The sequence below is a fragment of the Lathyrus oleraceus genome, chromosome 5 (genome assembly GCF_024323335.1).
Source record: "Lathyrus oleraceus cultivar Zhongwan6 chromosome 5, CAAS_Psat_ZW6_1.0, whole genome shotgun sequence".
In the NCBI taxonomy this organism is placed as follows: Eukaryota; Viridiplantae; Streptophyta; class Magnoliopsida; order Fabales; family Fabaceae; genus Lathyrus; species Lathyrus oleraceus.
Genome location: NC_066583.1, coordinates 627,159,872 through 627,186,971, shown reverse-complemented (window position 1 = coordinate 627,186,971; position 27,100 = coordinate 627,159,872). Strand labels below are relative to the sequence as shown.

The window sequence follows — 27,100 nt, the reverse complement described above, 5'->3', positions numbered from 1 at the left end:
GTCAAGACTTTCTTACCAAGGCGCCCCAATGAGGTACAATGGCATAATTATTAAAGCGTTCGACGGTTCTGAAAAAATTGCCATTGGTGAATTGGACGACCTTCCAGTGAAGATAGGTCCGAGTGATTTCCATATTACTTTCCAGGTAATGGATATCCACCCGGCCTCTAGTTGTTTATTGGGAAGGCCATGGATTCATGACGAAGGAGTTGTAACGTCTATTCTACACCAAAAGCTAAAATTTGTGAAGAACGGCAAGCTTGTCATTGTTGGTGGAGAGAAGGCATTATTGATAAGCCATTTGTCATCTTTTTCCTATGTTGATGCTGAGGAGGAGGTTGGAACGTTGTTCCAAGCCTTGTCTATTGCTGATGAAATGAAGAAAACTGGGGCACCTATGTCTTCTTTAAAAGATGCACAAAAGGCTATTGAGGCTGGCAGCACTAATCAGTGGGGTCGTATGATAGAGATTATTGAGAACAAGAATAAAGCTGGATTGGGATTTCAACCAGGGCCGTTCAACATCAAAGCTGAAGATGTGCAACCGAGTTTCCGCAGTTGAGGATTCATTCATGGGAATGATCAACACTCAGTTGTTGTAATTGAGGATGGTTATGATGAAGACGAAGCTTGCGCCAACTTTGTGACGCATGGCCAAATTTGTAACAACTGGGTTGCTGTTGATGTTCATATTGTTATTCATCGCGCTAAGTAATTTGTTTTTCATTTTTAAGAAAAATACTTCTCCTATTCCTAAGGGAGAAGTGAACATTGTTGGGCATTTTCTGATTATTCATTCACGTCTATGATGTTTTATTTTTACTTTTTGCTTTTCTGAAAATGGTAATCACAAAAAACATAAATAAATAATAATCTTCCATTTGCATAATATTTGGTCGCACTCCACTTCTCTAAAATCAAAATATCAAATCATTATGCAGGTTGGTTTTCAAACCCATTGAATACAATGATCCTACTCCCTCTCGAAACATTGTGTCATACCCCGATTTTGATCCTGAATTTTTTCCATTTTTTCATTTTATTTGGCACTTGGCCTAAAGTTCATTTTCATACATTCATGACCAAAGGCAACCATTAACCTCCAAATCCTTAATCATGTATCCATAATCATTTCATCATTTTCGAATTAATTCTAGGAGTAGCGAACTAAGTTCAATTTGATTTTGATCCAAAATTGACTTTAGAGATTCAAATTGATTTTGAGGATTAGATTAATTTTGGAAATTATTTCAATACCTTTTGTCGATTTAATTTTAGAAGTTTCAATTAATTAGCCATGGTTGTATTATTTGTTGGTAGGCCATTTAACCACTTTTTTTTTATCATAAAAAAATTCTGCATGAGTTTACAAATTTCAGCCCATATCCAAATTCCTTAAACCCACAATTAAATCCATTTTTCCCAATCCAATAACCCAACTCTATTTTTAAATCCATTTTTGTTTCAAACTATATCCAAAATCCACATCCATTTTCATTATCCATTTGGAACCAATTTAAACCATTTCATAACCCAAAGTTCATTAATCCAAAACAATTATCCAACGAAAACAAATCCCAATTCCAATCCCATAAGAATTCCATAACAACAATATCATGCTTTGAAATGTTGTGATCTTTGGGCCAGATGACACCCCTTGGGATGGAGGCACGCTCAAGTTGACGCTTCAGTTCACAGAGGATTATCCTAATAAACCACCTACTTTGCGCTTTGTTGTGTGCCAATTTACAACCCAGTCATTGCTTGGATATTTTACAAAATCAGTGGAGTCCAATTTACGATGTGGTTGCCATACTTACCTCAACCCAGTCATTGTTGTGTGATCCAAACCCAAACTCTCCAGCAAATTCTGAAGCTGCTAGAACATCCCAGCTGGAAAATAAACAGGAATTGAACCTAGAGCATATCAAAGAAAGTAATTGGCGCATGAAGCATTTTCTTCTTGAACATTTACAATATCCATTATTCAGTTTCTCATTCACTCTTTTGAGTTTATGTTAGACATGTAATTTAAGTGCTTTTTGTTCAATTACACAATACAACGTATACAAAATTCATAAATTCTTTGAAATGCAAATTCTTTTTCCGGATTCATTCACTTGTTCTTCGCCGTTAGCAAGGAGAAAAGCTTCAATTTGGTGATCTTGAGAATGTTCCCGCGTTTTTCTTGTTGCGACATGATTATCCTAGGATATATGTTCTTGCCAACAACAGTGGAAAGCAAATCATAAGTCCATCCCAAGCATACTGTATATACAAGGAAGTTGGCACTCGGGTTTTGTTACAAGAAGAGGAGGATTACCTTTTGTCCCGGCGGGATTTTTCACGAGATTAAGTATTGATTGAACTTAACCCGTTTGAAAAATATTTTAAATGCAAGAGTCGCCACCGTCTTTTATTTTATCCAAAAAGAGGAAGGGAAAAATAACGATAAATCCCTTTAGAGTTACGGGTCGGAGGTTGGTTATGCAAAGGGAAGGTATTAGCACCCTCTACATCTGTGGTACTCCACAGGAACCTTTTTGCTTATGTTTATGTGAATGCTTTGCTTTTTTCGCTTTGATCGTTTGATTGGGGAGATGGGAAGAAAAAAACTTGATTTTATTGCTTTTGGACTCGATAAAGTCGTAGACTTCATGCCTACGTATCTCCAAGGCGCAATGGAGAAATCAGAATCCACGTAGTTCTCCCAAAAGAAAAGAGGAAAGTCTGTTTTGTTGATTTTAGATTGGCGTGTCTTGCCATCTCTTGCTCGACCTAGGCGGGAGGCTTCGAGACTGACACGTCCTTTTGAAAATGTTTTTAAACTGAAAAGCCAAAGCTGGCAAAAGATTTGAATGAGCCTAAACCCTGAAACAATAAATAAATGGGCTCATTATAAGGAAGCCCAAGAGTAAGCTTGTGAGTGTGTGAAAAGGGTTTCTTAAACGGCGACCGTTGGAATCGCATCGGGTTTCTCTTTTTTTGGATTTTTTGATTTTTTAACATAAAACGTGAACAATACGATTAAACACACAATACAGAACATAAAAAATGCGAGAAAGTAAATTATTACAACACAGTTAGCTATGAATAGTTAGTATTACGAATAGTTAGTGGAGTTAATCGAGCTGAAACTTGTGTGAAGAGGATGAACTTCTGATCGTCCAAATGATCGACCGAAAGCTGGAAACCGTCACCGACGCAGTGCTGGCTGCCTTCGTGAGTACCTGACTTCAACGTCGCTTTTGATCGGTGAAACGACGCCGGAATGAAATGAACCTTGGATATTTGTGACCTGGACTCAACGAACTTCAAAGATATGAAATCGGTTTTGTGTTTCGGTGAATAATCGGGACGATTTTGGGTTACCGAAAATGAAGAACAAGTGGAATACGGTAATGCTTTTGGAAAAATATTTCTTTTCAATTCTCTGTTTCTCACCACACGTTTTTTTTCTTACTGATCCACCTTTTTCTTTCTCTTTCTTACTAACCACATCTATATATATATATATATATATATATATATATATATATATATATATATATATATATATATATATATATATATATATTTAGATTACTTAAACAATAAGAAACCTAAAAAATATCTAACATAAATTAATAATATATATTTAGATTACTTAAACAATAAGAAACCTAAAAAATATCTAACATAAATTAATAATATATATTAGATTACTTAAACAATAAGAAACCTAAAAAATATCTAACATAAATTAATAATATATATTTAGATTACTTAAACAATAAGAAACCTAAAAATATCTAACATAAATTAATAATATATATTTATATATTATATAATAATAATAATAAACTAATATAATATTAATCCTAATTAAATAAACTAATTAACAACTAAACACAATTAATATTAAGCACAAATAATATTAAACGGCACACGATTAAAATACGATAAAATCGAGCGACACGAACGCGATAAAAACGATGACAATTTGCACAGCAAAACAGACAAATTGATAAAACCAATAAACCAGTAAACCGGTAAACCAGTAAAATCAACAACACGACTCAAACAGACTCGATTAAATCACACGGCACAACACATAATTAAATAAACAAACCTAGGCAATAATAAAATCAACACGACATCACGAAAACGCTGACAAACACAATCACAAATAATCGGACAATACGAAAACTCTAATATATTCGAAATACAGTCAAAATACCGACAAACAAACACTTAAATAGATAAAAACGCACAAAACCTAATCGAAGCGATGCCACGCACAACAGAGATAAGCGAGATAAATACGAGGCAACGATATCGGCCAGGTTTTGCTAAAACAACGAAATACAACACGGTAAGCAACGAAAACACACAAAACCTAATCAAACCAGTTGTCACGCGAAGTTTAAGAAATTGAGATGAATACGAGACAACGAGATTAATCAAGATGTGGTCAACAAAGCCAAAGTCAAATTTTGGGGTGCGACACCTTTTGTTTTAAGTGATGGGTCGTTTGAATCAGCCTTGAAGGACCTTTAGTTTTCGCAATAGAAAGTCTTCGAAGCTTGCATTGCCGGCAATCTCTTGTGGACAACCGGTGAAGCATTGAGAATTGAGAAAGAATAACTTGTTGCCGTTGTTAATTTTGCTGTCAAATGCAAGACATAATAACAATACAACAATTTCTCAGAAGCCTACAATTGTTATAAAGGAATTGCAAATTATTATGAAGCTTACAATTCGAATGTGCATCGGGGCATACTTTTCTGGAGATCATGCTTACCGTTGTTGAACATTACAGTACAATTGTTCCATGGCAATTAGTAGCTCAAAAGGTTGATGGCTCTTTGGTTGACAAAAGACCCGGTGTTCATCCTGAAACAAACAGCAAAAGATCAACTTTCGTTAGCCGGATTAAAAGTTGGTGGCCATTTTAGAAAAGCAATGCAAAGGCTGATGATTCTACTGCTTATCAGAACAAGGCGACTAGCAATTTAGAGGATTTCAAGTTACCTGAACTAGACCAACCTGCTAGTAATCTTGAAAAGCCTAAGCCATTAGAACCACACCAAAGGGTGTCTTGAACCTGATGAAAGTTGAGGGCCTCACGTCACAAGAAGGCGAGTCCCACAACCTTGATGGAGTCATACAGTTCATAGACGATATCATAAACTGGCGGATACCCAGAGGACTAAATTCTTGCTGCATATCACCCCCAGATTGCACAAGGTCACAGTTCAAGAAGGGAATATCCGTGCTCGGAAAACGGGGAGGTTCATAACATAGTGCTCCCTTGCCCTCCTTTTCTGTGTGCATGTTTGGGCTTTCATCTGTTGGATAACAGGTTTGCTTAACATCCCTCATTACTCCACCATCTGTAGCATCAATACAAGGAGAACTGGGCATGTCAATGGCATAAGTGAAGTTATCAGGTGCACTGGAAACAAACTGCTGATCCTCAGGCTCAGCGGAATGTATTGGTCGAGTAGATTGGGAGGATGCCATTCCTGTAAAATTATTAGAACACTGAGGACAAGTTAATGGCAGAGTCGAGGTTTCACAATTTTCGGAAATCTGAAAATGACATGATTGACAAACAAATGGGTGGTGACCAGAAAATTCAACAGTATCAACATCTTTATTATAATCTCCAGGGATAAAACATCTATCACGTGAAAAGCCACCTCCAGAAATATAGAACTGCCAGATACAAACCGGAAGCATCAGAAGAAATTCCAGAGAAGTTGACTTCAATTGAAGAAATGCCGCCTATAGACTTAAAAACGCCAAAGGGCATTACCGAAGCATTGCGATCACAGATGGAACTCCAGAAGCGGCTTCATGAACAACTTGAGATTCAAAGAAAATTACAGATTCAAATTGAGAACCAAGGGAAGCATCTACATATGAGGTTTGAGCAACAGATCAAGTCGGGCGAGCCTTCTGCTCCATCATCTAGCGCCGCACTACCTTCTCCAGTTGAAAATTTAGAAAGCTCAAATGAGGGTCATGAAAAGATTGGAATCAGCCATAGCACTCAAGACGCAAGGCAGATGTGAGGTCCTACTACCTGCAGTTTGAAGAGCAACAAACACAATTCAATTGATCAAAAGATTAAGGAACATCTAAGGCAATCTGCACCTACCATGGCTGCGTTTACGAAGGCGAGGGTTGCAGTTGCTAAGATTTTCCGGATAATTGATCACAAGCTTGAAATTGACAGTTGAGCTTTCACGTTTATTAATCCTCTCACAAGCCACCCAAAACCGAGTACAAAACCAAGGCCACGGGAATGAACCGAAGTTACTCATGAATGCTCTAGATTCACTGCAGTAACACAAAATAATTACCAAGCGTTAAAATTTCAGAAAAATCCCAAATTGGTATTGAGACAAAGTTAGGACGAAAAGTGCGTAGCTAAATTTACCGTTTCCGGATTGTAGCATCAAACAGGACAACCCAATTCTGAGCACAAAAAGCACTTCTGGAAATTTTCTCTATTGAATCTCTGGGTACCAAATCAAAACCCTAATCTGCAGGAGATAAATAGGGAGGGAGAGAATCAGTAAAGGAGGACGAAAAAATTGAGAGGCAGAAAAAGATACTACAAAAACCCTAATCCCAAAATCAAAGCAGAAACCATTTTTTGAAGAGGTGAAGGGATAAGATTCAAGGATTACCTGAGCTCGCCGTCACCGTCAAAGGTGAGCCGCCCTGTCCAAACTTTCTCTTGGGAACCATGGTTCTTTATCTTTTCGCGCTTAGATTGGGAGATGACAACTGAGGTGAGGAGCGAGAGAGAGATTTGTTGAGAGTGAAGGTTGGGGACGCGGGAGCGTTTGAGATTGAGAGAAGAGAGACTTCGTTCGTGAGAGGTGTGAGGACGATGAGTTCTGGGAATTCGTTTGTGTCCTCCCTTTTCATTTCTTTTTTTATTATTATTTGCTCTTTATTAAACATTATTAAGCAGACCTTTAAATCCCATTAAGTGACCATTTAGTTTCCCTTAGTTGGTCATTAACTTTGGTTTATGGATAATCGTAGCATATTCATGTTGGTCTTCCCAAATTAATTTCTCTTTGAAAACCCAACAGACTACTTCATTTTAGTTTTTATTTTTTTTTTATTTTTTTAAAAAAAACTTTATTCCAATCTGTTCTGGTTTATATACCCAAGTGTTTCTTATAAATAATAACTAATCATAATTGGTCCAGTGGAGAGAGGGTAGTTTCTAGTTTTTAGTGGAGTGGGTTCGATACCCACATATGGCATTTTATTTCTTTTAGCATTCATTTTTTCCATGTTTATGTTTTTATTATGCTCATAGTTTCATTATTGTTTAATAGCACAGATTTGTTTTCTTTTAATTTCATCATCCATTCAAAACCATTTTTAAACTATTAAAATCACACTTTTCTCGATTTAACGTCGAGTCCATTTCCATACCCTTGTAAGTCGATTGTTTTTTAAGCATCGCCATCAACCTCACATAGCTTACTCTTGGGCTTTCTTACAATGAGCCGGTTCTCTTGCACTTACACTCATACATTGCATTATTTGTTGTTTGGGCCCGATTTAATTATTTCATGATTTGGAATCCCCATTTGAGAAAATGTATCCCACTCCCCCGATGTGTAATAACTTTGTACTGTTTTATTTCTTTATTTGTTTGACTGTTTAGTTAGATACTAACATAAGAATAAAATCAACCATTTCCAAAAAAATACAAAAATATGACTCGATCCCACGTCGAGTATTTTCTCAATAAACAAATCAAGTCATTTCTCCCTCCTATTCTATTCCATTTCTTTCAAACTTTCATCAAACGCTTGATTCAACGTCAAGCCATTTTTCCTAATAAAAACTCAAAAAAACATTAATTTATAGTTAAGACCTTTTCAATAAAGATGGAAATGGAACGTGGTGTATACCGTGCACTCATGAGACTAGGATTCGAGATGTATATCTCGCCAATCCTAGCTCTCGCCATCATTCAAACTTATCCACTTTGTTTTTCCTCAAGCACTCATCCAAATTTCTCTTAAACGTCCATCAATACTTGATCTATGGTCAAGTCATTTTCACAACAAAACTCAAAATACTTAATTCTTATTTAACACTTTTTCAATAAAGGTGGAAATGGAACATGGTGTATACCATGCACTCCTGAGGCTAGGATTCGAGATGTATATCTCGCTCATCCAAGTTCTCGCCATCGTCTAAATTTGTCAATGCGGTTTCTTCAAACCCTTTCTCAATCAAATTCCAAAACACTTAATTCCTATCTTAACCTCTTTCAATAGAGATGGAAATGGAACGTGGTGTATACCGAGCACTCCTGAGACTAGGATTCGAGATGTATATCTCGCTCATCCAAGTTCTCGCCATCACTCAAAATACATCCAACCAATCAAACTCTTTCTCGCCGCCGTGCGATTAACCAAAAACCTTTTTCATAAACGAAAGATATATTGTCTTAAGTGATACAAAACAATGTTTCGGCCACGATTGTTGAGTAGAGATAAATGACGCTTTTCCGAATGTAGATTTATAAATCCGTTTGATGTGTGGTATGCGTCCACTCCTCATCTGTTTTGGGTAAAACAATGTTTTTGTCGATTAATACAATATAGCTTTCGCCAAAATCGACCAACAAACAAATATTTTTCTACCCAGAACTACGTAAGCCTTGATTTCTTATTTGAGATACGTAGGAGCAGGATTTTTGAATCTTGTCAGGCCCACTAATAAAAAACTTAGGTTTAGTCCTTCGTCAAAAACCCAAAAACATTTTCCTTTCTTCTATTTCTTTCTTTCCCACTTAATAACTCGAAAAGCCTGTTATTTCAACTAACACTAACGCACACAATTAACCTAATGGTTCCCGTTGAGTACAACGGACGTGAGGGGTGCTAATACCTTCCCCTTGCGTAATCGACTCCCGAACCCTGATATTGGTTGCGATGACCATATCTTATCCTTTCTTTTGTCTTGGGTTTTATCGATATTTCCCCTTTCCTTTTTAGGAATAAATAAAATTCGATGGCGACTCTGTTCAGTCCATCATTGCGAGCGTGCGATCGCGCTTCGCTTTGAAGTCGTATCCCCATTTTTCGAGGTGCGACACATTGATTTCCCTGTGTTTGAAGCTGAGGAAGAAACGAATTATGAAGAAGTATCTGATGAATTATCTCGTTTACTTGAGCACAAGGAAAAATCTATTCAGCCGTTTGAAGAGCATATTGAACTAGTCAACTTGGGTTCCAATGATGATGTGAAAGAAGTCAAGATTGAGTCTCAACTGTGTCCAGAGGCTAAGAAGGGGTTGATTGATCTTCTTCGAGAATATTCAGATGTGTTTTCTTGGTCCTCTCAAGACATGCCTGGTTTGGATTCTGAGATTGTGGAACATAGATTACCGTTGAAGCCAGAATGCCCGTCGGTCAAGTAGAAGTTAAGGAGAACTCATCCTAATATGACAGTAAAGATCAAAGAGGAAGTGCAGAAGCAGATTGATGTTGGTTTTCTTGTTACCTCTGAATATCTGCAATGGGTGGCCAATATTGTGCATGTTCCTAAGAAAGATGGAAAAGTCTGGATGTGTGTAGACTATAGAGATTTGAACAAAGCTAGTCCGAAAGATGATTTTCCTCTGCCACACGTTGATATTTTGGTAGATAATACAACTAAATTCAAAGTCTTTTCATTTATGGATGGATTTTCCGATTATAATCAAATTAAGATGGCACCTGAAGATATGGAGAAAACCACATTCATTACACCCTAGGGAACATTCTGTTATAGAGTGATGCCTTTCGGTTTAAAGAATGTTGATGCAACATACCAGAGAGCAATGACCACTCGTTTTCATGATATGATGCATTAAAGAGATTGAAGTTTATGTTGATGATATGATTGCCAAATCAAGTGATGAAGAAGAACATGTTGAGCATTTGTTGAAGCTATTCCAGCGTTTGAGGAAGTATAAACTCCGCTTGAATCCCAATAAATGTACTTTTGGTGTTCGTTATGGCAAGTTGTTGGGCTTTATTGTCAGTGAAAAAGGTATTGAAGTTGATCCTGCCAAGGTCAAAGCAATACAAGAGATGCATGCGCCCAAAACTGAGAATCAAGTCAAAGGTTTTCTCGGCCACTTTAATTATATCTCAAGGTTTTTATCACATATGACTGCCACATGTGCGCCTATATTCAAGCTTCTTCGGAAAGATCAGTCTTGTGATTGGACCGAAGATTTCCAGAAAGTGTTTGACAGTATCAAAGAGTATCTGCTCGAGTCTCTGATTCTGTCTCCGCCTGTTGAAGATAGACCCTTGATCATCTATTTGGTTGTGCTTGATGAGAGTATCGGTTGTGTTCTTGGTCAGCAAGATGAATCTGGAAAGAAAGAATATGCAATTTACTACCTCAGCAAGAAGTTCACCGACTGTGAGACTCGGTATTCTATGCTGGAAAAAACTTGTTGCGCATTGGCTTAGGCTGCTAAGCGTCTGCGCTAGTATATGTTGAATCATACTACTTGGTTGATATCCAAAATGGATCCCATCAAGTACATTTTTGAGAAGCCTGCTTTAACTGGGAGAATTTCCCATTGACAGATGTTATCCGAGTATGATATCAAATACGGATCTCAAAAAGCTGTTAAAGGTAATGTCTTGGCTGACCATCTGGCTCACCAACCGATTGAAGATTATCAGTATGTGCAGTATAATTTTTGTGACGAAGAGATTTTATACTTGAAGATGAGAGACTGTGATGAACCATTGCTTGAAGAATGGCCAGAACCTGGTTCCCGTTGGGGCATGGTATTTAATGGAGCGGTTAATTCGTATGGTAATGGCATTGGGGCAGTGATTATTACTCCTTAAGGCACTCATTTTCCGTTTACAGTTAGATTAACTTTCAAATGTACAAATAATATGGTTGAGTATGAAGCTTGCATTATGGGGCTTGAAGACGCCATTGATCTCAGGATAAAATATCTCAACGTCTATGGAGATTCAGCTTTGGTTGTAAATCAGATCAAAGGTGAATAAGAGACAAATCAACCCAGTTTGATACCATATAGAGACTATGCAAGGAGGATCTCAACTTTCTTTACAAAGGTTGAGTTTCATCATATCCCTTGAGATGAAAACCGAATGGCAAATGCTCTTGCAACGTTGGCTTCAATGATTATGGTGAAATTTTGGAATGAAGTTCCCAATTTGACTGTGATGCATCTTGATAGGCCAACTCATGTGTTTGCTATTGAATAAGTCATAGATGAAAAGACATGGTATTTTGATATCAAATGTTTCCTTCAAAGTCAGATTTATCCATATGGGGCATCCTTGAAAGATAAGAAGACTTTGAGAAGATTAGCTGGCAACTTCTACCTGAATGGTGATGTGTTTTACAAGAGAAACTTCGATATAGTTATGCTCAGATGCGTGGATAGACACGAAGCAGACTTATTGATGACTGAACTCCATGAAGGCTGCTTTGGTACTCATTCCAATGGACATGCTATGGAAAAGAAGATGTTGAGAGCAAGTTACTATTGGCTGACAATGGAATCTAACTATTGCAAGTTTGTGAAAAAAATGGCATAAGTGTCAAATTTACGCAGATAAGACTCATGTTCCTCCAACACTGTTGAATGTCATTTCCTCTCCATGACCCTTCTCCATGTGGGGAATTGATATGATTGGCATGATTGATCCCAACGCATCAAACGAATATCATTTCATTCTAGTGGCTATAGATTACTTCACAAAGTGGGTTGAAACGGCATCGTACGCAAATGTAAACAAGCAAGTTGTTGTAAGGTTTATCAAGAATCATATTATATGTCGTTATGGTGTACCGAGTAGGGTCATTACTGATAATGGATCGAACTTGAACAATAATATGGTGGAAGCTCTTTGAAAGACTTCAAGATTGCACATCATAATTCTTCTCCCAACACACCCTAGATGAATGGGGCTGTTGAAGTTGCAACTAAGAACATCAAGAAGATTGTCAAGAAGATGGTGGTGACATATAAAGATTGGCATGAGATGCTTTCATTTGCTTTGCATGGGTACCGTACATTCGTCCGCACTTCAACCGGGGCAACCCATTTATCTCTTGTTTATGGCATGGAAGATGTGCTCCCGATGGATGTTGAGATCCCATCATTGCGTGTCTTGATGGAAGCTAAGTTGACAGAATCTGAATGGTGTCAGGCCAGATATGACCAACTGAATTTGATTGAAGAGAAAAGGTCGACTTCCATGTGTCATGGTCAGTTATATCAACAGAGAATGAAGAAGGCATTTGATAAGAAGGTCAGACCTCGTGTGTTTAGAGAAGGTGACCTTGTGCTCAAGAAAATTTTATCGTTCAAACCTGATGCTAGGGGCAAATAGACTCCTAATTATGAAGGCCCATACGTTGTGAAGAGAGTCTTCTCAGGCGGTGCTTTAATTATTACAACTATGGATGGTGAAGAGTTCACCCGTTCTGTAAATGTCGATGCAGTCAAGAAATACTTCGCCTAAAAAGAAAAGAACAACTCGCTAAGTTGAAAACCCGAAAGGGCGGCTTAGGCAAAAATGAGCGTCTCAGTAGATTGAAAACCCGAAAGGGATATCCAGAAAAAAGTTAGAGACATAAAACAGAAAGTTTATCCCGGTAGATTGAGCACCCCGCCTTGGGGCAATCTAGGCAAAATTAAGGATTATGGCAAGTAACTGCATTCGGTTGGTCCTGATCATTGGAGCAGTTTTGAGCAAGTCATTTGGTTTTGATTCGTCATTCTCAACCAAAAACAAGAGCACAATGGATATTGGAGTTGGTAGGGAGAATAGGGATCATTGTATTCAATGTAGTTATTTTCCATGTAAATTACTATTTTTAACTTTTGTAAAGATCTATGGGGTCTTGTCATTTACAGACTACCATTCTATTAAATAAAGTTGAGCTTTTTATCCAATTGTTTCTACTCTTATTTATTTTTACTAAATAAAATTGAATTTTATGATGATAATTTTGAAATAAATTAATAAACATCATTTTTCTTAAAAATATAAAAGCGATTACTTTAAGAATAATCGACTTCAGCAAGGAATATCAACAGCAGTCTGAGAACATGTAAGTCTTGAAATGCGAAGTCTTGTTGGTCTTCCCCGAGCAGTTGGTTTAGTGTTTTTTCCAAAAATTCATCAGGTATTCCCAGCTGAGTTGTAGGGTCTCATCCCCCGCAATTGGCTCAGATCCCCATGTAGAGTTTTATCTCTTGTATTCCACAGCGAAGTTCATCTTCAGATATCCAAGATCTCTCGTTTTCGATAGTGTTTGGTCTTGAGCAGTATTTGATTTGGTCCCTCACGAGGTTGTCTCCCATTTGATATGGTTGACCTAAAATTCCCCGTAGAGTTGACAATTTAGATCCTCAGCAGATCTTCTCTCTCTCTTTCTCTCCCCGACCAAAGTTGAGTTATGCAAAGCCAGATGGTTTATGTTCATCCTCAACATTTTTCTCCGGTTGGTGTTTCCATCTTGTTGAGATTAGCTAAGTGTTGCAGCGATGATTCAAATCTATGATATTTGTATCCTTTGTGATTGTTTTGTCAGCATAATTATAAACATATACATACATATTCATCCATAAAACACAACATCAGATATTTCATTGTGCATTTTATTGCATTTGGTTCCTTATTTCTAATCCCCTGCCATGGTGATATTACCTCCCCATACAGGATTGTTGTGTCTGTCCTCCTCCAATTGTAGCCCCTTTAAGCAGAAAGAGTTTAACCTTTCTCATTCCCCACTGAGTTATTTTCCTCGTGGATGATTATTATGTCAGTTTCCTCCCCAATTAATTATCTGGATGAAACCATTCCCCTTGAGATATATCCTCATTGGGTTGAGTCTTTGTTCGACCGTTTCTTTCTAGTTACTACTAGATGGATATTTTGGGTCCCTGAGAGTCTATTACCCAGTAACTGGTAATGTTCTTCTCAATTTTTGAGTACATTACTTTTGCCCAATACCCGATAAATTGTAATTTACTTCCTTTGTTATCCTCGGCAGATTCATTTTCACATTTCCCCAAAGAGTCTATCCTTGATATGTTCATCCTAACCGGTGACAGATATTCTTCCTTTGTTGGTTTTTTACCCAGTAAGAAGGTAGTTGTAATCCCTACTTTTATTCTCCAGAGAATTAATCCTTGATATGTCCATCTTAACCGATGACAAGTTTTCTCCTCTTTACGGTCTTCTGCCTAGTAACCGATAGTTGTAAATCCTATTTTTCCTTTGAGTCTATCCTCGATATGTTCACTTTAACTAGTGACGGATATTCTCTCTTTGGTGTTCTATCTAGTAACTGATAGATATAATTCATATTTTCCTCGGCAGTCTATCCTTGATATGTTCATCCTAATCGATGACGAATATTCTTCCTCTGAGTTTATCCTCGATAATTTCACTTTAACCATTGACGGATATTCTCTCTTTGGTCTTCTACCCAGTAACCGGTAGTTATAAATCCTATTTGATCTTTTTTTCCCGGTAGGTTATTCTTGCCCAGTAACCGGTAACGAATACACCTCTTTTTACTCAGCGAGTCATCCTTGATATGTTTACCCTAACCTGTAACGGGTGTCCCTTTGTTAGAGTATACTATCTTCCTGCCCAGTAACCGGTAAGAGATAATATACTTCTGGTACTCCTGTGTTGAAGTTCATTTTTCCCTAGTTGAGTTTGAGTGTGTATTTCCCCAGTGAAATCACCAATCCCCTATTTGATTCGAGTATTTCAGTTTTGTTCTGATTTACCCGTTTCCCCTGCAGATTTTCCTTATCCCTAACCGAGTCCTTCCATTGATTTATTTTCATGGAAATTCCTCTTGTGTCCCCAGTAGTTTTTAAGTCGTAGCCTGGCTTATACACAACTTTTATCCCCCCAGAGTCTCTGTCTCCCCGGTGAGTTTTCCTTATGGAATGCATTATACTACTATGGACTTTTAGTCTCTCTGGATTCTTTTCTTTTATGGCGATAATTTCCCCACAGAGATTATTTTTAACATTCCATATCATATGCATTATGAGGTCTCTTAGGGATCAAAATTTGTTTATATATGTTGTTATTTAAGTTCATTATGCTGAGTTGATACAAAGATTTTAACCTTCGTATCCTCAATTAGAATGTCCTTAAATAGGGGCAGCTGTAAGACCCTAATTTTGACCCTAAGATCCCTCATGTTATCTCATCATATGCATTAGCTTTGGGATGACACCTTGACATCCTCCCTATCCCTCATTCATTGGGTTTGCATTGGGAGAGATCATCAAGCACATTTGATTGTATCATACTTAGTTTTTCATTATTTACTAACCAAAATACCAAAAAAAAATATGTCAATGTATAGTTTATTGCTTTTGTATGTAGTGTGTGTGTTCACCCATGCTCCATCAAGACCATATCTAGGGTTTAAGACCCTCAATGCAAGGAGATTAATCAAGAGATGGTTCACGTTGACTCTAGACATCATATATGGATCCCCATGGTCTTCACATATCATTTTGATCAAGAAATCGTCAAGATTTTGAAGCTTGTTTGCCTTGGAAGCCCTAATTCATCTAGGTATCTTGTGTGACTTCCCCAGCAAGTTTCCTCATCATTTGATCAAATATTTCAAGGGATACTTCATTTTACATCATCTTACACATATATGGTTCTCCATGAGTCCCAAATATCAAGAAAATATCAAGTTTGCAAGATGGTTCATGGTGGTTGACTAGAGAAAGTCAACTGGTCAAAACTGGGGTTCCCTAGACTCTATCTCCTACAATTTTTATCATATGAAAATGATTCTAAGAGAAACCTTACTCCTTATGACACTACAAACAACTTTCATGTTGAAGTCAAGATCTAGTTTTTCGTGTAAAGTCATTTTTTATGGTGAAAGATTATAGGTCATTTTGTCTGATCCCTATTTAGGAGGTCAACTTCCAAGGATCATAACTTGATAAATTTTTATAAGATGAAAGTCATTCAAGTTCCATAATCAAATTAAAGATGTCCTATTTAATGTTGATGTTTGGAAGAAGTTAAAATTCAACTTTCAAATACATGTGCCAAGAGGAAACATTATAGGTCATTTTGGACCATTACCATTGAACAAGTGGTTTTCCTCAACTTCTAAAATGCATAACTCCTTCATGTCAAATTCAAATAAGGTCAAATTTGTGACTAAATTGAAGATGTTTGAAAGAGATACAACTTTGATGAAGGAACAATTTCCATTTGAAGTCCATAACAAAAGTTATTCAAGGTGGAAGAAGTGAACATTTGACTTGATACTTAGAAAAATTTCAAATATGTTTGATTTTCCAAACTTCCACCTCAAAATTCATCATGATCCAAGATTCAAATGGAAAAGTGTTCAACATGAAAGTTGTTCCCCTTGATCTCACCTTTCCAAAAAGTCCAAGATCATCTCTTTTGACCAAGAAATGAAGGACTTGCACATGGGTTCTTTTAAAAGGTCCATTTGGATGGTTTTCACTTTCACTTTTCAATTTCAAGTGCATGGCCACATGACATGATTTCAGCATTGAACTCAAGTAATTTTGGACCTGAATACATCACTTGATAGGCCTATCACACACCCATGCAAGCATGCAAGACAAATTGCTAAATTTGGCAAATTTTGGAAGTGTGTGAAAATGAATTGCATTGGCTATAAATACGACCCTCATGGCTCAGAATTGAGGACCTCGTGCCCAAGCTTTGAAATTGTAATCCAAACTCTCACCATTAAAGGATAATCTTGAAGGTTTTTATTTGAAAATCGAGCTTCAAATCTCATTCTGTTTTGAGATTGAAACTCTAAGAGTCCAAGCTTTTCTTTGATCCTATTCACCTCTTACAAGCTTCTGAAGTCAAGCCAAAGACAATTGGAAGCAAGATCAAGCAAGTTTGAAGCTCCTTCGAAGGTAATTTCTCAGAATTTTCATCTCTTCGATTCTCTCTCAGTTCTTTGTGATTTTTGATTGGCTGAAGTCCTACCAATGTAGGCAACAAGATTGAGTTGCTTTGAGGTCAAATCGAAGCAACTCAGTTCATGATCCTCAAAATTCAAATCCTTGTATCTTTTGATATATTTGGAATTGGAGAAAATTGAGGTCAGATTCGAACTCCTAGACATTTTTTCTTTAAATCCACGTCCTTGTTTTTCATTTCCATGGTGGTTGGTGGTGGACTAGTCCGGTGAGGTCCACCGGAGAAGACAACCGGAGTTAGGGCTTCGGTGATGTGGTGTCATGTCTCTTGGCCGTTTGATTTGTCTGAAATGTTTTAATCTTAGCTATCTGTTTTGATTACCAACCATGTGACGCGTTGATTAAAGACTGTGATGGATAGCGCGCGCGTGGCTATCAGATCTGCCACCTCAATTAATGAGGGAGATCTGATGGCCCTTGTTTTTTTTATTTTTATTTTAATTTTTGATTTTATGTTTAATCCATTTATTTTTTTAATTCATATTAATTTCATATTAATTTCATTTTTAATCCAAAAAATATGGGACTTTCACCAAAAATCTTTAAATATTTTTCTCTTTTATTTTTTGAATTAAAATTATTTTTTGGATTAATTTTGATATTTTTCATGAATTAAATATTTTTGTGCATATTTTTAATTGTTTAAAAATACTTCTGACTTTTCAAAAATCATGAAATTTTTTGTCTAAGGTCCTTTGACCTAGGATAAATCTCTTGGTCATTTATTTGTTTTGAAAATATTTTAGGTTTTAACCAAATTAAATTGTATTTTAATTCATTTTTAAATTGATTAAATGTGTAAATAAATTGTTGAGTCATTTTTATGGTCTTGTGATGTTTGACTATTTGTTTGGGCATTGGTCAAGGTTGATTTAACTTTTGTTGGATTAAAATCATTGAATTTAAGGGATTGATGACATGTATATTTTATCTCCCAAAATGAATGATTTTAATTTGATAAAATTCTTCCCATGACCGATTTGTGTTTCTCTCTTTCTCATCCCTCTTCATCTTCATCCATATTTCTTCCCATTCCTTTCATTGATCAATGAAATCTCTAATGTCTTAAGGCTAATTGGTTCATCAATAACTTTGTGTCAGATGAACCATTACAAGTATGACTGAGATAGGCCCATCCCTCTTGATCTTTTCTTTTAGTGTGTAGTATGTTTTAGGAATTTGGTTCATTATACCAAATCTCTAACATGCATTGACACCTAATTTTTTATTGCTCAACCTCAGATCATTATGACTTCTACATAAGTCCAATTACAATTGCTTAACATAGAGCTAAATTTGACCCTAAAGACATAACATTCTATTAAGTGAGATTGTAAATCACCCACCCTTAATGGAGTTAAATTTGAGCCTAAAGATATAACATTATAGTTGTGAATTCCAAATATTATACTACGAGTGTGCCTCATTTATGAAGCAATTTTAGTGTAAAGTGGATATGTCCAAATTTCAAAATCCAAAGTATTCAAAGGGCAATTTGGGATTTCCATAATGCTTACAAGGGTCTTTAAAATATTGTTTAATAAGTAAAAAAATGATTAATTTTTATGAAAAGTTACGTGTTCAATATTTTGGAAAGAGATATGCTTAATTTTTCATTGAAAATTACTATGTTCAGAATCCATACAAAATATTCGTAAAGACATTCTCGTTACACACTATTCTCAAAGACACTTGCTCGATTCAAATTTTTGTAAAAAAAATAGTCTAACATGCTTTATGTCTTTGAGATTCTAATTTTTACCAAAATAGTCTAACATGCTTGTTGTCTTTAAGATGAGGAACCTCGGCAACTTTTTTGTTTCACAAGTAGTAATTTTTTTCCTATAGGCTCTTTGCAACGACCAGGTTGGTGTGTATGGATCATGAAGAAAAGGGGGGCTATGCTTCAAATGTCTAATTCAGGTGAATGTATAACATTACGGAAGCCACAATTTTGCGGGGACAAGAATATATGACTACCTTCCGGATCTACATTACTGAGTATCCAGGACCGCCTCCTCCTTCAGGCACTGTCCACTTAATGTTTTGCTTCGGATCTTTGATATCACAAGCCTGAATACCAAAGCACTGAATTAAACCGTGGAGGCTATAAAAGATTCGAAAATTTTGACAAGTAAAGATTAAACATTAAATCCTCCAAATCGGTCTGAAAATATACCTTGCAGTGCAAACAATTTTGAGCATTAATCTGCAACTTCAGTTGATTTTTCTCATCTGCAACATACCTATATTTAAGAAGGATACATGAAAAATATCAGAATGATTCAGAAACTAAATATCTTTCTGAAACCAAGCTGTAGTAAGTGGGCATTACTCATATACTCGTGCAGGACAATATCGTGACTCAGGAGCAGCATACACCGGTAAATTTGTAAGTTCAGGAACCTTTGGGTCCTTCAATCGAAGATGTGGAGGTTGATCATGCTCATGATTTGTGTTGCTCCTGTATATAAACAAAATATAAATGTCTATGAAGCAATGTAATGAGCTTGAATTATGCATGTTAACAAATAATTCAACAACTTCTAACATTGTTATCATTTATCAAAGCCCTAAAGAGAAAAGAAGGAACAAACAATTAGGACATAAAAAAATCAGTGCACATTTAGAATGCAACTTCAAGATTTGAAAAATGGTTACATTAAATTCTTAATACTAAGCAATATGAGGGAATTAATGTTCAAATACCTGTGCAGAGAGGTAGGTACATCGAAGGACAAGACACCATCGGCCTTTGGATAGTGAATTGGAGAATGCAACTTTGCAGCCTGCATAAATGTCAAAAAAAGTATTAGTTTCACGCTAACATGCAAAAGGATTTGCAGTGTTCTATTAGAAAACAAAACACACATAATAAAAGCAAAGCACCCTATTATCTCTGCATATTCAATGGAAAAAGGCTTCTAAAATAGTTTTTATGCTGTAATTAAGAAGACCATTTTATATCAGCCAAGAGATGGTAAATAAACTTTATGTAAATAACAAAATTCATTCACAAGCTTAATTCCTTGAACAATGTTTCTTACATCTGTAGCTTCATGATCAGGTTTACCATGCTTCAAAGTAACTGGGAGCCTCCCCTTGAGTATGTAACTGATAAGAATAACACAAGGGTAAGTGAAGTTCCAAGGCAAGATAAAGGGAGTACATGAAATGGTACTCCCCGGTGTTGAAATGTAGAAGACTTAAATCCATAAGGAAAGTTAGATCTTACTGTTCTAGACCACTTAAGGCCAGTCCTGGAACAAGCCCGTACTTGAAGGCCTACAATAAGAGATATCACAAACGGTAAATATGGCATATTAACTTGATAAACTAAAACATACCACATTTTGAAGTATCAAAAGAAATGAATTAGGACATGAGGAATTGATTACAATTACACATTGATCTTTCTATTATCATTTTATAATTTTTGGAAGTGTGGAAGTCCAACATCGACTGGAGAAATGGTCAGATTAGTCCTTATAAGGCTTGGCATTTTCACCTCATGAGCTAGCTTGAGAGTTGAATTAGGCCTAATACTCAAATTCTAAGATTGTATCACAGCATATCCTAGTTCAGTTATTGGGCCAGGATATTTGCTGTTCTATCCAAGGGAGCATGTTGAGTATTGAGATCCATATTGTTCCACCCTCGTTTGTCCACACTTCAATGTGTATTTCTAACTGTGAGGGTATGTTTCGAGGTTCTTATTAGGTCAAAACACTAACTAGAGAAATGACCGCATTAGTTCTTGTTAGGCTTAAGCAATCCTCGCATTTTAGCTAGGTTTTGGGGTTGAGTTAGGCCTAAAATCTCCATATTTCATGAGTATGTTGAACGATTTTCTTTACTGTGTGTGTGTGTCTGTGTATTGGTGCGCGCGTGCGCTTGCGCGTGGGCGTGAACGTGCGTGTAGGAAGAAATACAAATCTTCCTGATAAGTTATCATTTATAACATTATTATAATTTATCCAGAAGTTAGAAAATGGATGGACAGCTATCTAAGATGAGATGGCCTCTTAGTTCAAGATTCAAAAATGAAAGGAATAGTTATATGAAGAGGACAAAAGATTAAAGAGAGGGAAAGACAGAAAAATGACAATGAATGGCTTCACTAACAGGTCGGTAGTTCCGAGCTTTATATAACTCTTCCCAAATCCATGAATTCCTCAAAGCATCCCAATATGTATTCATATCTAGACCTTCATTAAACACGCCAAATGCAGATTCAGCTGCAAGCATTCCTACAAACCAAAAGTGCCAGTCTATTAGACATGTCTGTAAAAGAAAATGTGAAAAAATTATTTGCACCGGAACCATCAACAACTCGTCGACAGCGTATCCCAATATATGGTTGATTAAACTAAGAAATGATGGGTTGGCTTAATAAACATAAGAATGGAGAAGACCCTAAAGAATCGGGCATTCCTTAAAACCTCAAAATCAACGTCAGCAAAAAATAGAGTATGCTTCTATCCCTTACCTGATTTCATTGCAGTGTGAGTTCCCTTTATCTTAGGCACATTCAAGAAGCCAGATGAACATCCAATAATTGCTCCACCAGGAAAAGCTGGATATGGGATAGACTGAAATTTAACTAGTGTCACGTTTGTAAATAATGTGTAACAAAATTAAAGAAATAATGCACTGGAACAAAGAACAAGCAATCAAAGGACTAATATAGTAACAGAGAATCAATCTAGCCACCCCTCTTTGAATACTTGTTCTTCATGGACGTAAGATCCCTCTATCAACAACAATGAAAATATCCAAGTCTTACATGGACCGCTCTTAACATTTAGAAGACATGTTGCCTAGACTATGAAACAAACATTTCAGAAAAATTATGTCAATGTCAACAACACAATGTGACAGTTCAAAAGTACATGGACTGTCGGACACTTAAATTTTGTTGTGTTGTGTCCATGTTTTATTGCCTATTTTTCTTCCATGTCCGATTTTATGTTCCTTAGAGTTTAGACCCAACCAAATAGCGAGAAACTTTGGATTAGAAATCTTAAAAGTTAGGAGTGTCAATTTGGCACACTTCATGTCCTTGTTACACTCTAGTGGTTCGGCTGTGAGGACATTTTAAATGGAATTTCAGGTTCAAACCCGGATCGCCACATTTTTCCCTCGCCGTAAATGTTTATTAGAGTATGTGTTGGCCACTAGGGAAATAAAAAAAAAAAATTGGCACCCTTTATCTGAATACACCTGTAACACAAGACTTCTAAAGGCTTCATATCTGTGGGACATTTGTTTTCCAATTGATTGCATGTAAGAAAAAGGAATGTTATTAATTACCTGAAAACCTCCTTCATTTAAAGTGCGAGCTCCATACTGGATAACTGTTCCGCCTTCCAGAAATGGTTTGATTGCAGGATGATGCTTAAGTTTCTGGTCAATCAAACGAGACACGTGGGATAGGGAAAAAATGAGTAAAAACTTGTTGACCATGAGTTGAGATCAAAATAATTAATGTAGCTTTTAAGATTCTTAAAGCGATGGATAGTGTATCAACATAACCAGCCAGCAAAAATTTCACAAGAAGATCTAAAACATAATTGGTGAACTACGAATTTGGAAAGGTAGACGAATTATTCATTCATATAAAATGCATAAATATGTGTGCTGTTGGAGAATATATTATTTCCGGTTTTATTATTGTCTTTAATACTATCTTTATTTTTCTTTATTCTCCGTTAAGGAGAAAATCAATTGTAATAATTGTATCTTCCACTGTATAAACCAGCCTAAGGCTGACGAATAAAACATTTCAGCTTTTATCTCTTTTTTCCAATATGTGCGTATAAGAAAAATGAAACAACCCATTTCACAAAAGGATGGAAAACCAACTTAGCAGCAGAGAGTAAAAGTGGCTTTCCGTGTTAAACATGCAAACTGTTCCTTAGGCGAAACAGTATGTACCTTACATAACACTGACAGACATCGTCCAAAAATCCCAATCATTTATATTGTATAAATACACATGCATCCAAGAAATCTCATACAATCTCATCCTAGAAAAATGGAACAGTTGACAGACAGCATAAAGATGGCTTGCCAGGTTCACAAATATGCATATTTGAATATTTTCATTAAAGGGAATATTGCATCTCTTAAAAAACTCGGGCAAATGTCATACAAAGACAGAAAATCACTTTAAAAGAAATGTTAGAATGGCTAGTCAGATTATATATTTAAGTTTCCTATTTTCCTATACTTAGAAAAATATGAAGCAAGATCAACAAAAAAAACTCAATTATGTGCTCTAAACATAACCACGGGGTAAAAAAACTTTACCTGGAATTCCTCATAAGGACTCATGAAAGGGTTTTGATAGTTCAAAGCAACCACAAGGCCCAAAGAAATCTGTCATGATGGAAAATGAAATTCTTGATATTAAGAATTATCAGCATAAATGAAACTAAAAACTGGCAGGAAAAGATAAACTTGCATGGTTCACTTAATGTTTGCAAATACAGCTGCAGATGATTTGTTTATAATTTGGTATAATAGATTTCTAGTCAGAAAAGAAAACCATGAAAAGGTGAGAAAAATGGATTCATCAAATATCGAAATATATCATCTTGTTCCACAGTGAGTTCAAGCACTTTCTAGAAATGAGCAACCATCCAGCTGTGAGACTCAACTCAAACATACAATGCACAGCCAAATGATATAGAAACAAGTTGGACTGGTCATAAATAAAACTAGAAAATCAGTGAGGTTGGTTTTGTGCTACGTGTGTATTTTTGTAGTGTTTATTTTTGAATATATAACACAGAATAATGCTGGCAGTACAACAATAATCAAAAATAGGGGGCAGCAGTCAGTCATGCAAATCCAATCTTACTTGTCTATCTTTCATGTGATACAGAAAAGATCCTCCATATGTTTTATTATCCAAAGGCCATCCCAACGTATGAATTACTGCCCCAGGTTGATGCTTTTCCTCGTCAATTTCCCAAACCTAAAAGTATAAGTTTGCAGAATCTAAGTGATGGTGGCAAATAAGATTGTTGAAATCACCCATGATATTCAGTTATTAGAAGAACAGTCAACAATCAAATATTCTTCATGCATATAACTGAATAAAAAAACAGAAATAGATATGCGATTTTTATTTTATTTTTTTGAAAATTTCTTTAAAAATATGCGAAGTAGTTTTACCTCTTTAATTCCCAAAGCATATGTTTGATGTTCCGCACCTCCCTTCTCCCTCAGGTTGTACTGTTTGATTATTTTCTGTGGGGAACACGGGTATGGAGATTGGCTTTGCCATCAACATCATAATTTACAGGAAAAACTAGAATATATGTCAATCCTAAAATTTATTTTTCAAACCTCGGATAGTGATCCCCGACATCCCTCAGCCAGAAGTGTTATTCGACCTAAGTGTGATGCAATATTTACATTTACATAGTTAACAAGTACACCAAGAACTAAATACTTGGGCAAAATTACATATGCAAATCAAGTTGCTGGAGCAGCTAGACAACTTTTAGTTAATGAAACCTTTTTGATCCAAGAACTAAGACAAAGTAAACATATGTACGAGATAAAGAAATGTACAAAGTTAAACCTTTAATGTCAACACCGCGTTGGAAAGTCTCCTTCTTCGAACCATCTTTTGAAATTCCCATATCATTAGTTCCAATACCGATAACTTTGTCATTAGCATCATACAATATCTGGCATGGAAATACATCAGTAAACAATAATAAATATAGAGAAGTAGCATCTAAACAAAGGCGGAAATACCTCACTAGCAGCAAATCCTGGGTATATCTCCACACCTAACTCTTCAGCTTTTTCTCCCATCCATCGTACTAACTGACTTAGACTGTATCAGATGGTCCAGAATAAATTTTTGGAAGTGGAAAGAAAAATATGTGAACAAAAACAATCCAAACTTGACAAGCATCCAATAATTGAAGAAAAAGCATCCATTAATTTTGAATTTTACATCAACCAATGAAGGAAAAAATAAAAGCAAGAATATGAAAGGAAACTTGTTTATTTAATAAACAGAGAAATTAAAAATATAAGAGCATCATGTCATCAAGTCATCATGTCATCAGACAGATAACAGATTGTGTATGCCTGTCACAGTCTCCATATTAAAATTTGAAGTTACAACTTTATGCACAGTACAATCACCAGCAGTATTCATATCTAGTGGCACAAACCAACTGTTTAATAAAGTATGTCCAGGGCCAAAACACCACTACACCTGAAATCAAATGCTGCAACTTCTAAAGCTTTTTAGAAGGAAAAAGAAAGAAACAGTTTCAGCATGGTAATTTAAGTTTCAACAGATAGACCAAGGCAAACCATACTATTAATTACATTTTTTCAGATGAAAATAAACCCTCAAACTGTATGAAATTAATATACTCGTTATAGAAACCTTATTACATAGTTCCCTTCGTTGTGAAAAGGACTCGGAAGTGAAATTGCACGATTCTTTGTTAGATACCAAAACTTATCAGAAGTAACAGGTGTAGTAATCGGAGCCTGCAATTAAAAAAAAACCTCAATGCAAGTCAAAAATGAAATCAGAGCCTTGCATGTTTGAATCACACTATGACACTGTGATTTACATGCACGCCTAATTACGGAGAGAACTCACATCTTGCTGTTTCCACTGAGGAAGAAGTTCGTTCAATGCGCGAGGTTCAAAAACGTTTCCAGAAATAATATGAGCACCTGAGAAAATGAGAAAACAACAGCAACAATTAATTTGCGAAGATCGAGAGAATTTTCGTTAACAGAAAGAGGAACGAAATTGACTTACCGACTTCAGCGCCTTTCTCGATAACGCATACCGACAAATCGGTGTCGTTTTGTTGGCAGAGTTGCTTCAACCGTATCGCCGCCGATAAACCGGCGGGACCTGCTCCGACGATAACGACGTCGTATTCGAGTGTGTCTCTGTCCGGTGCGGTGCAGAAGTTTCGCGAGATCGGAACCCTAGAATTTGCACGTGCGAATGCATGTGGTTTCCAAAACGAGAAAGCGTTTCTGGAATAGAATGTATTGAGAGGTTGAGATGAAGTGAGTTTGCGAACAATAGCGAGAGCATTGTATTGTTTTGGTTTTGATTTTGATTTGAGCAATAGAGAACGAAACTTGAGCATTTTTTCAGACTTTAAAGTGAGCAATTAAAATTGATTGAATTTCTCAACAAAAAAAAGAATTGATTGAACTTGAACTTGTTCGTTATTCCAACTTCGATCATAAAGTGGTAGTTAACATTGCTTCTTTATAAAATTATGTTTTTATTTATTATAAAATATTATTCAGATAGAGTTTGCGTTACTGTTTGAAATTGTAATGAGTGTATATGACGTGTTGTTCATTCAGTTTATCTCCTTTTGTTTTCTTCATTCAAAGAATCCGCAAAGTGCAAACTCATTAATCTTGGAAAGCGTAACAAATTCTGACATATATCATTCATAAATAGAGTTAAATTATTTTTATACTGTATAAGTTATTTCAATAAATTATTTTAAAACATTTAATTAAATAAATAAAATCTATATATATATATATATATATATATATATATATATATATATATATGCTAAAAATCAAGTATTATTGATAGATTAACGATTAAAATGGAATATATCCAGACTTGAATCGTGAACGAAATTACTTTTTTGTTAAAATATTCAAACACTCTCAAATATGTTTTAGAGTCTTTACATTGGTGTTGCGAGCAATCTGATAACTCGGATGTGTTGTGCTCAAGTGTCGCCATTAGCGTCTCTATGCTCACATCCTCGGATTCGGATCCGATGACGATACTGACGAGGGGTGTATGAAGGAGACAAGTGGCATAATGCTTGGGACCACCACATTTGTCCATATGACACTTAATCATCTTTTGTTCTTTTGTTGAGTTAATGTTCTTAACTTTTTATAAAGGCTTTGAATGTGAGCAAACCTTTCTATCTAAGACTATTTCCCTTTCAATTATTAATATTTACTTCATTTCACTTTTCTTATCATTTTGGAACACACGCA

At 36.0% G+C, this 27,100-nt stretch overlaps 1 protein-coding gene across 2 annotated transcripts; it reads right to left on the bottom strand.

The window, feature by feature from the left end:
• Positions 1 to 18,658: 18,658 nt before the first annotated feature.
• Positions 18,659 to 26,387, bottom strand: LOC127087279 (electron transfer flavoprotein-ubiquinone oxidoreductase, mitochondrial). Of its 2 annotated transcripts, XM_051028153.1 has the most exons (18): positions 25,866 to 26,376; positions 25,701 to 25,777; positions 25,479 to 25,585; positions 24,830 to 24,911; positions 24,651 to 24,759; positions 24,413 to 24,459; positions 24,239 to 24,313; positions 23,922 to 24,038; positions 23,369 to 23,437; positions 22,370 to 22,462; positions 21,546 to 21,648; positions 21,182 to 21,306; positions 20,292 to 20,341; positions 20,104 to 20,170; positions 19,766 to 19,845; positions 19,392 to 19,520; positions 19,236 to 19,302; positions 18,659 to 19,129 (listed from the first exon to the last, which is right to left on the bottom strand). In XM_051028153.1, exons 1-18 carry the CDS (start codon positions 26,206 to 26,208, stop codon positions 19,046 to 19,048), a joined length of 1,824 nt encoding a protein of 607 aa, XP_050884110.1. In that variant the 5' UTR covers positions 26,209 to 26,376; the 3' UTR covers positions 18,659 to 19,045. The 2 variants fall into 2 exon arrangements, 1 of the variants encoding a protein (XP_050884110.1); XR_007789823.1 differs by lacking the exons at positions 18,659 to 19,129; positions 19,236 to 19,302 and having other exon boundaries at positions 19,398 to 19,520; positions 21,163 to 21,306; positions 25,866 to 26,387.
• Between the last annotated feature and the right edge of the window lie 713 nt (positions 26,388 to 27,100).